The sequence below is a fragment of the Rutidosis leptorrhynchoides genome, chromosome 3 (assembly GCF_046630445.1).
Source record: "Rutidosis leptorrhynchoides isolate AG116_Rl617_1_P2 chromosome 3, CSIRO_AGI_Rlap_v1, whole genome shotgun sequence".
NCBI classification, from domain to species: Eukaryota; Viridiplantae; Streptophyta; class Magnoliopsida; order Asterales; family Asteraceae; genus Rutidosis; species Rutidosis leptorrhynchoides.
The window spans coordinates 593,887,955-593,897,951 of NC_092335.1; the positions used below are offsets into that span (position 1 = coordinate 593,887,955).

General features: G+C 32.7%; 2 protein-coding genes across 2 annotated transcripts; one reads left to right on the forward strand and one right to left on the reverse strand.

Annotated features, from left to right (window-relative positions):
- The first annotated feature begins 1,475 nt into the window (after positions 1–1,475).
- Positions 1,476–5,292, forward strand: LOC139898778 (CBL-interacting serine/threonine-protein kinase 8-like). The gene is made up of 15 exons (XM_071881548.1): positions 1,476–1,742; positions 2,011–2,073; positions 2,164–2,235; positions 2,313–2,420; positions 2,512–2,586; positions 2,686–2,739; positions 2,847–2,972; positions 3,067–3,156; positions 3,247–3,369; positions 3,489–3,608; positions 3,928–4,044; positions 4,175–4,231; positions 4,316–4,390; positions 4,496–4,612; positions 5,066–5,292. The coding sequence occupies exons 1-14, from the start codon at positions 1,584–1,586 to the stop codon at positions 4,598–4,600; spliced, it is 1,344 nt and encodes a 447-aa protein (XP_071737649.1). The 5' UTR covers positions 1,476–1,583; the 3' UTR covers positions 4,601–4,612; positions 5,066–5,292.
- Positions 5,293–5,600: 308 nt separating this feature from the next.
- On the reverse strand, positions 5,601–7,860 carry LOC139898779 (uncharacterized). The gene has a single exon (XM_071881549.1). The coding sequence runs from the start codon at positions 7,674–7,676 to the stop codon at positions 5,892–5,894; it is 1,785 nt and encodes a 594-aa protein (XP_071737650.1). The 5' UTR covers positions 7,677–7,860; the 3' UTR covers positions 5,601–5,891.
- Between the last annotated feature and the right edge of the window lie 2,137 nt (positions 7,861–9,997).

The following is a 9,997-nucleotide window of genomic DNA, read 5'->3' on the forward strand; positions in this document are numbered from 1 at the left end:
TTATTTACAAACTAATGTTCGTGAATCTTCGAGAATAGTCAAGGGTATTTATGAACACTGTTCTAAGTTTTTGAGACTTCAACATTACAAACTTTGCTTATCGTGTCAAAATCATATAAGAAAATTAAGTTAAAAACTCGTCGGAAATTTTCGGGTCGTCACAAAGTGATATTGCAAGATACATTCAAAGTAATGTGATTGATAAAATCGGCATAAAAGGAGCACAACAACTTACAAAAATGATGATGATGAATTGCCTTTGCAAAATGTGAGTAATATGAATATGAGAAGTGAGTATTTATAGAGAAAAATATAACTACTCAAGAAAAATGAAAGCAGTAGAAAGATGAAGTATTTAATTAGGGAAAATAAAATAATTGTAACTATTGATATTATTTAAGACATAACTTACTTTATTAATATAGAGTAATTCACATTGGCTAGTTATTATTTATTTTTATATTTATATTTACCTTTTTATCATTATTAAGTACATATTGTGTACTACTTTTTTTTAGTTCTTTTACCATTATTAAATAGATGAAGTAAGTCATAAATACTACGTAGTAGTCAATATTTAGATAGATCTAGATACATAGATATTTTTTCTAAACTATTTTACCTTAGATTAAATGGGAAGATTAATTAAATTAAAAAGCTAAATGGGGCTCCTTTATTGTTATTTGGAGTCACTTTTTAGTTATGTATAAATTTTGATAATGACAATCTTTAAGGCTGTCGATAACGTGTTTTATTTTGCTGTACGATGTGATTAGTGGCGGATCCAGAAACATTTTTCACCGAGGGAGAGAAATTGCAAAATTAAAAAATTAAACCAGAAAAATTGTCCTCTATATAAAGCAACGTCAAGTCAAATCGTAAAATAATTGTAATAATCAACATTTCAACATGAAAAATTAAAACAAAGAGATAGAAAACTGAAAAGGAGAATGAGAAAATTTAATGAAAAAAAAAGTATGCTTTGTGAAAGAACAGAATATATAAACGTTTAAACTTGAAACATAGGAGTTTATTAAAAAAAAGTGACGTTTCGAACCTATAACTTTAGGGTTAAAAGCACTATTAACTAACCAACTAAACTGTAAGACTTATCGTGTTTTCTTCTTATATTTCTCATATATCTTATACGCTCGTACTGATTTTAATAAAAGATACATCAAAAATCGTTAAAAATTTTCCGATCACTGGGGGCGGGTGACCCTGGTTTTCCCTCACTGGATGTGATTACCGTCGGCTAAAAACTGAATGATAACCAATGTGTACGATCACATAATGCATGTTAACGACAGTTTTAAAGAATATCATTAATAAAATTCTATGCAGTATTTATTAATTTATTAATCAATTATTACAGTATTATTTATATATTCATATTTTATATTTTATACTGTATTACGGAGCTATGTATATATCTTATCGCTTTTTTTCGTGAAACCCGCTTTTTGGTCGTATAAATTTTTTCCTAACTTATATTTTTTGACATTAAAACCTGCCTGAAAACATTGAAAATACTCAAAATCCTGAAATGCAATCAAAAATAGAAAATTCAAAATAAAATAAAAATGGTGGTGAGAAAAGTTGGAAAGTATGAAGTTGGACGAACGATCGGTGAAGGAACATTCGCTAAAGTTAAATTTGCTCAAAATACTGAAACTGGTGAAAGTGTTGCTATGAAATTACTCGATCGTGCTACTATTATCAAACATAAAATGGTTGATCAGGTCCGTTTCTTCTATATACATATATCTGTATGTATATATATTTATGTCTATGTGTGTGTGCAGTTGATTTTGTATGTTAATCTCAAAATTAGGTTAGATTGATCTAATTGAAGCTGTTTAAATTGTAATTATTGCGGTTTAGGGTTTTAAGAAGCTGATTTTGTAGTTACATCGAATTTAATTAGATTATAGTTGCATTGATGTGTTAATTATAACTTACATATTTTCAAAATTAGGTCAAAATTGATTTAATTGTAATTGAATGCAGATCAAGAGAGAAATATCCATAATGAAGCTGGTTAGACATCCGAATGTTGTTCGATTGCACGAGGTTCGATATCTTAATCTGAAGTGTGAACTGATTTTAATTGTGACATTTGTTGTGTGTTTAAGTGTCAACTGATGTTTGATTTCGGTTTAGGTACTAGCTAGCCGGACGAAAATCTACATAATTCTGGAATTTATTACAGGTGGTGAGCTATTTGATAAAATTGTAAGTGTGTGAACAACATGAAAGTTTAGAGTATTTTAAGTTTGTGCGAGATCGTAATGTGATGCATGTTTCAACAGGTGCATCATGGACGGCTGAGTGAAGCCGAATCTCGAAGATACTTTCAGCAGCTCATTGATGGTGTAGAATACTGCCATAGTAAAGGCGTTTATCATAGAGATTTAAAGGTGTTTCTCTTTATTATAATCTTGTTATTGTTATATTCTAAGGGTCATATTTCATCATTTTTAACTGTTACTAACTTATTTTTCTTTGCAGCCTGAAAATCTTTTATTGGATTCACAAGGAAATTTAAAAATTTCAGATTTCGGACTAAGTGCATTGCCTGCAGAAGTAAGATTTTTGATGTTAACTACAAACTTTTGTATAAGATTAGTGTTGTGCCTCAGTGCCTATCATCATTATTATATATATATATCTACGTATTTGCAGGGTGTCAGTATCCTTCGAACAACTTGTGGTACTCCTAATTATGTTGCACCCGAGGTAATTACAGGTGCACCTTAATCTATTACATCATTTTTATACAAAATCAATCATTTGTGCATGTATGTGTTAAAACTATCCGATTATTTTTTTGTGTTTCGGTTTAGGTACTCAGTCACAAAGGTTATAATGGTGCTTTGGCTGATGTATGGTCTTGTGGGGTCATCCTTTATGTATTGATAGCAGGATACCTACCATTTGATGAAATGGATCTCACCACATTATATAATAAGGTATGTCAATTTTTAGTCACGTAGGCTAATACTATAGTTCGAAACTTCATGATCGTAAGGGTATAAAGTCATTAGTCAATACCGATTTTTGCAGATTGATAAAGCTGAGTTTTCATGCCCGTCATGGTTTCCGGTAGGAGCAAAATCGTTAATTCATCGAATATTGGATCCAAATCCTGAAACAGTGAGTTAGCCATGTTACAGTATGATGGCACATATGAACTTTGTTTCCACAATGGCCTAAATTATTTATATATTGTATGTATATGTGCAGCGTATATGTATAGATGAAATACGGAATGATGAGTGGTTCAAGAAAAATTATGTTCCTGCTAGACTTTTTGAGTATGAAGACGTTAATCTGGATGATGTGAATGCTGTCTTTGATGACTCTGAGGTTGGCGAAACATTCAAATTAGACTTTCTATTTATATGCTTTTCTTGTCAATTTCATATTTTTATTATGCAGATTCAAATGTAGATAAGACCAAACTTGCTTATGTGTTGTTTTTTTAGGAAGAACGGGTAGATGAGCAAAACGCAGATGAAGACACGGGTCCTTTATCTCTTAATGCATTTGATATGATAATTTTATCTCAAGGCTTGAACTTGTCTTCAATGTTTGACCGTGGTCAAGTATGAATTCTTAGCCCAAAAATCTACCTTATTGTTTGCAAATCTAAATTGGAATATATTTTTTTAGCTTTCTTGTTACAGAAGTTTCTATTATATGTTATACTTCAATGCGATAGTAATTTTTTAGTCCACAAGTTTCACAGTTTTTATTTATTTTGAGTTAAAGTCCTGATATATTTTACAGTCAGAAGTCGAATGATTACTTTTTTTACACCTAATGGCGACCAATTCACTATGTACATGTTATGTTCACACAGAGATAATTTAATTTCTTATTGAACTAAATTTATGTAACGTTAAGTTTCTTATTTTTTGACAGGACTCGGTAAAGCACATAACTCGTTTTGTTTCTCAAAAACCTGCTAAGATTGTTTTATCAAGTATGGAAGTTGTTGCTCAGTCGATGGGTTTCAAGACGCACATTCGGAATTACAAGGTTATATCTTTTAAGTTGTGTAAAAAAATTGATTAATATCATTAATTGTTTACAACTTGGAAAACTTCCCCAAAATACAAATTTATGGGATAGAAAATATGGTTTTTATTAGTTAATTTTTTTGTTTCAGATGAGAGTAGAAGGGCTTTCTGCTAGTAAGACATCACATTTTTCAGTTATCTTGGAAGTGAGTTTCTGGTATTCGAGATTTAATCATCTTTTTTGTATCTTAATTGTGTTATTTTGAGTAATTAATAAACTTTCAAAACAGGTTTATCAAGTGACTTCGACTTTCGTCATGGTTGACATCCAAAAATCAGCTGGAGATGGTGGTGAATACCTTAAGGTGTTTCCTTTTCCACTAAAAATATGTGCCTTTAAAGCTACTTCTAATAATATAATAATGTTTAAAATATTTTTAATTTAATAAAAATATTTTTTAATATTGCAGTTTTACAAGAACTTCTGCAACAATCTTGAGGACATCATCTGGAAACCACCTAATGAACATCAGGGGAAGTCCAAGGTCACGAAAACTAAGAGCAAACGGCGTTAGATCTTATATAGGGTTAGTTATCAGTTCAACTTTCTGCAAACTATTTTTTATACGTGACCATTAAGTTTTAAGCTTGAATCATACTTGACCGACCCCCATTCTATAATACGGTCAGATGTTTAGATCTCCTTTCATTTTTTGGTCTAATAAAAGATTTTATAATTTCACTATTTGAACATATTTTGTTGCTGTAAACTAACCAACCATTGTTAATTAAAGCAATAAAAAAGACCGATCATTATATAGAACCACATGGTGTTGGACATTGTGTTGCCTAAAGAAGATAGTCAGCCGAACACTAATTGTCAACATGATATGATTATTGATAGTTATTTATTTTTATATATATTTGCATTAAAATTAGCTCAAAATTTCTATCGTTACAGATTTTCACGTTGTGCTTATACAAAAATGATACTTTATTTCTAGCGAAAATGTCATAAATCTATGCATTTGGTGTTGTAGGTGAGGCGAAGACTTTAACAACCTTCTACTTCCTAAAGAACCAAAAAAAGAAAGTGAATCCGAAGTTGATGAATGTTCCTACACAAATGACTGAAATCCATAGGTGAGCGAGTTGACTCAGTAGCAGAGATTGTGTTTTGTTATGTTGTGAAATATGTGTGTAGACTTGAACATTAGTTTGTGTAAAGAGCATAGTAATGCGATGAATGCATGATATATTATTGTTTTGTTTGCGGAAACAGATTATATTGGATTTAGATTTAAGAAACCGTCGTCTTATTTCTTTGTTATTATCATTTTCATTCATTTCCAGCAAGTGGTACATAACACTTTACTTAAACCACTGAATGCATTCGAGTTTGTGAAGTCTGATTGTTGTTAGGTTCGAGAACTTGATAACGACAAGTTTAAAGGCTGTCGTTAAAAGCTTGAGACATGCACATATACTAGTGCTTAAAACATATAACAATCTTAAGTTAGTAAGCTTAAAGGCTATCGTTATAATCATCTAAAGTGGTAAGTTTGAACATTAAATTAACACTAATTGTTGATGCTTTTAACAAAGCCACAAGAAACTTTTTAACTTTTTACACACAATAGGAAAGATAGTGGCAATTTGAACAAATTGCATTTCAATCACCTAAGTTTGACTTTAAAAGTCTTGTTCACAAAATGCACTTCAACCCAAACATAATGACAACAATACGTCAATAACCACTTAACAAAACTGGATTTGGATCTCACTACCCTCTGAAACTAAACTCAACCAACAAACAAAAACATAAACTTTCATTAAAACACAAGAACCCAAAGAGCTGAAACGAACCTAGAGCTTCACCACAACCTGTTCAGCCGACCGTTTCTTCACAACCCCTCTTGAACACAACTCATTCAACAACTCCAACGCTTCCTCTGCAAACCCTTCATGAGCCAACCCTTCGATCAAAATCGTATAAGTACCTTCTGTAGGCTTACACCCCTTCGAAACCATATATCCTAAAAAGTCAATGGCTCGATCAGTTTTTCGAGCCTTACACAACCCCAACATCACCGCGTTATAAGTCAACACATTCGGTCGCACACCTAACCCTTCCAAATCATGAAGAAACTTAATCGCTTCTTCAACTTTTCCTTCCCGACTTAACCCACTTACAACCGAAGAATACGTGATTATATCCGGCTGCAACCCTTTTTGCTTCATCTCATCAATCAACATTATCGCACGATCCGTTTTACCAATCTTCGATAACCCATCGATTACAGTGTTGTACGTGATCAAAACGGGTGAACATCCTTCGAAACTCAAGTGATTAAGTATCTCAACCGCAAAATCAACTTTCCCGTCTTTACATAAAGCAGTGAGAAGCGTATTATAAGTCACAATATCAGGATAACACCCTCGAGAAACCATAACCTCCAAATACTCAATCGCTCGATCCATTTTCTTCTCTTTGCAAAAACCATGCAATAACGGGTTGTAACTTAACGAATTAGGTGTACAACCATGTTTCGACATCTTTTCCAATATATCAATCGCTCGTCCTAATAACCCTCTTCGACATAAAAAGTTTATCAAAATGTTAAAAGTAACAACACTCGGTGCACACCCTTTTTTCAACATATCCGCCACAAACTTCTCGGCATCCATCCATTTTCCCATACTACACATACTCCGTAATATGATATTATGTGTAACAACATTCGGTTGACAACCCATCGATGGCATATCGTTTAAAAACTTAATCGCATCGTTTAATCTCCCTTCTTTACAAAACCCGTTAATAAGCACATTATACGTAACAACATCGGGCTTACAACCTTTCGTTTTCATTTCATCTAAAAGCTTCATTGCTTGACCTACACCACTCATTTTACACGCAGCCTCTATCAAAATCGTGTATGTAATAACATCCGGATAACACTCTTTCTCCATTTGTCGAGCTAAAACGACCATCGCTTCTTCTAACTTCCCTTTATCACACAACGAACGTAATATCGTATTGTAAGTAACAACATCAGGTGCTACAGACATTTTATCAAAAACACTAAGCGCTTTATCAATCTCACCCGCTCTACAATACCCACTAATCAAAACATTGTAAGTAATTACATCAGGTACAGCACCAGATTCTTCAAGAATCTCCATAACCCTAGTAGCTTTTCGCGTTTTGCCTGTTCGACAAAAACCCCTAATTAGACTCGTACACGGGATTATATCCGGGATATCACCTCTATAAGCCATATTTTCCAAATACTTAAACCCTTCTTCTAATTCACCATTTCTAATCATTCTCCTAAGATGATTATTATTTTCAAATTCCTCAAAATTCCTTTTTGAGTTAACCTCATTAGTCCCATTCAATTTCAGAGTTTTCGACCCGTTAACCACCCGCCCATTTGGGATAAAAGTTTCGATTTTTGTTGCAGCAGACACCCTTTTGATCTTTCTATTCAAGAACCCATTTTTATCATTCAATTTACCATCATTTGCAGCACCTAAAACAACGGAATTAGATGTTCTAGGTCTAGAATTCTTGGAGGGTTTGTTATGAATATGTTGAAATGAACAAAACCCTTCATGGGTCTGCTTTAAAGATACAATTGATGCCATTTTTCAACCATAAACTTGTGGTTCAAAGGCGATGGTAGATGGTATACTTAATAAAGGTTGAATTTTTATGGTTTATATCAAGAACAAAAAGGGTAAACAGAAAGAAATCAAGAGAGCAAGTGAGGTTTGCTTACTTGGGGGTTTTTGGAGATGGAAGATGGTGCCGCCTAATTTTCTTATCCGAATTTGTTCGAGTAAAACGTTGAAAGATTTTTGTAAGGTATAGAGTATATGTATTGTACTCCGTATTGTCTAAGTACCGTTTGGGCCAAAAGCCCAATAAGAGTTGACGAAAAGATTGACCATCTCAGCCAGAAGAGAAAATTACCAGTCTCTAGAGAAGTGACAAAAAAAAAAAAAAAAAAAAAAAAAAAAAAAAAAAAAAAAAGCCTAAATGAAACACTTTTATTGAGCTTAAATAATGGAGTAATTAGAGAAAATGGTCAAAAATATCTTATTTTTAAATGTTTAACAATATGCTCTTAAAATTGTAATTGTAAAAACGTCGTATAAACAAGCACCACGAACCGTGCAAGGTGCTTGGTGTGTGGTGTGTGTTTTCTGGTGCACCACGCACCATGTGTGGTGCTTGGTGTGAGGTGCTTCTTGCGACTGAACTTTGAATGAGTCGAATCTTTTGATTCCTCGCTCCGATTTTGTCAATGTCTATTTTTTTTAAATAGTGTATTTTCGTGAGATCTAACCGTTGAAAAGCTGTTGATGTACAAAAATAACCTTGAAATTATACATGATATTTCCATTTATGTAAAACGGAGAAAATGTTCTATATTCCAAAATGTGTTGTTTATTCAAATTGATTGAGAGATTTCGTATACTTTTAGTCAAGACTGGTGGTGATAAATTTAACGAATTACAAATTAGAGTGTTTTATATGAAGTTATGAGTGGTCAGCGTAGGTTTAAAAGTTAAAATCAACGAAAACGTCAAAATTGAAGGTCTTAGAGGCCGGATAAAATTATGTTGCTTTGCTTTTCGGAAAAACCATTGAAACATAGCAAAAGTCACCGATGAAGTCGCGATTGTGGAGAATGTACCAGATAAAGAAACTGAAATTGCTAGGCATTTGAAAGACTATTCATGCGTGAAAGCTCCGACGAACAAGGATTATCTCCGAATTACTATCGAGACTTCTATGGCCGGCCGAAGATAAGCCGCGACATGTAGTTTGAAAAATAATTTAACGAAAGGATATCAGGAAAATACGATCAATCAAATAAAAAGATGGTCACATAAATTATATGTAGTAGATACGAAGTATAATATAATTTATCCGTCTAAAAAAACTGTCGAACTTATTATTTTTATTTGTCCAAAATTATTGTCTTTACTCTAAATAAAAACAAAATATTAATTGTTTTTGTTTTTTCATTAAAAATTTAACCTTAAATATAATAATTAACTTATTAGTTACTAAGGCAAATTAAATAATTTAAACCTAAGACTACTTGTATCGGGAGCAAGTGACGGGTCACTTGGTGATGTGGCGGAGAAGAAACGTCGGAATCCGGCGTAACAGGTCGTTACTTGGTGGCGTTTCTTTGGCGTCAGTTGGAAAGAGACGGGAGAAGAAACATGTGTTTCTTTTTTTTTATTAATTTAAAAATATTATTGTTATTTCGTTTTAATACTTACCCAATCATATTTTTTTTTTGGTAAGCAAGGAAACCCTCCTATGAAGGAGCACATTGGCTCCCCATAGAAGGTAAAACCTAGGGTAATCAAGCCTCCCGAGCGCGAGACCTGATACCTGATGAATTACGCATTATGCGCACCCTCTAGTCACACTCCCCTTTTGAACAATTTAGCATATCCAAGGATTTTGAACCCGGGTGGTGTGCTTCATTGGGACCCAATCATATTTTAACACATCATCACAATACTCCTAACCAACACAAAAAGAAAACACCACCATTGCTCCACCCAAAAAAGAAACATGTCCTACTAATAAAAAAATGCAAATGGTAAGAAACACGAAACGCCACCTAGCGTTACAAATGGTTAAAAAGTAAAACATGAAATTTTTTTTATGGGACTGAAGAGTAGTAAAATAAACAAATAAAATTACAAGGGAAATTACAAGTCATAACATAAACACCAAACTATTCGTTCTTTATGCAGGAAGCATCAATCATTCAGTTTTTCCAATCAAGGTTAAACTCTTAAGTATTTGAATCGTTCACTTTTAAATGCATTCTTAACATATCTTAATCATGTACTGTAGTTTAACTTGGGGATTTCGACATTCTTGATGTAATGATTCAGTTAACCTTGCTAAATCTATTAAATTTGATTTTAATTTA

Bases quoted from the DNA above. Each gene is read 5' to 3' on its own strand.
- LOC139898778 (XM_071881548.1), top strand. From the start codon at position 1,584: ATGGTGGTGAGAAAAGTTGGAAAGTATGAAGTTGGACGAACGATCGGT. The intron at 3,157-3,246 runs GTGAGTTAGCCA...GTATATGTGCAG, and splicing joins TGGATCCAAATCCTGAAACA to CGTATATGTATAGATGAAAT. The intron at 3,609-3,927 runs GTATGAATTCTT...ATTTTTTGACAG, and splicing joins CAATGTTTGACCGTGGTCAA to GACTCGGTAAAGCACATAAC.
- LOC139898779 (XM_071881549.1), bottom strand. From the start codon at position 7,676: ATGGCATCAATTGTATCTTTAAAGCAGACCCATGAAGGGTTTTGTTCA.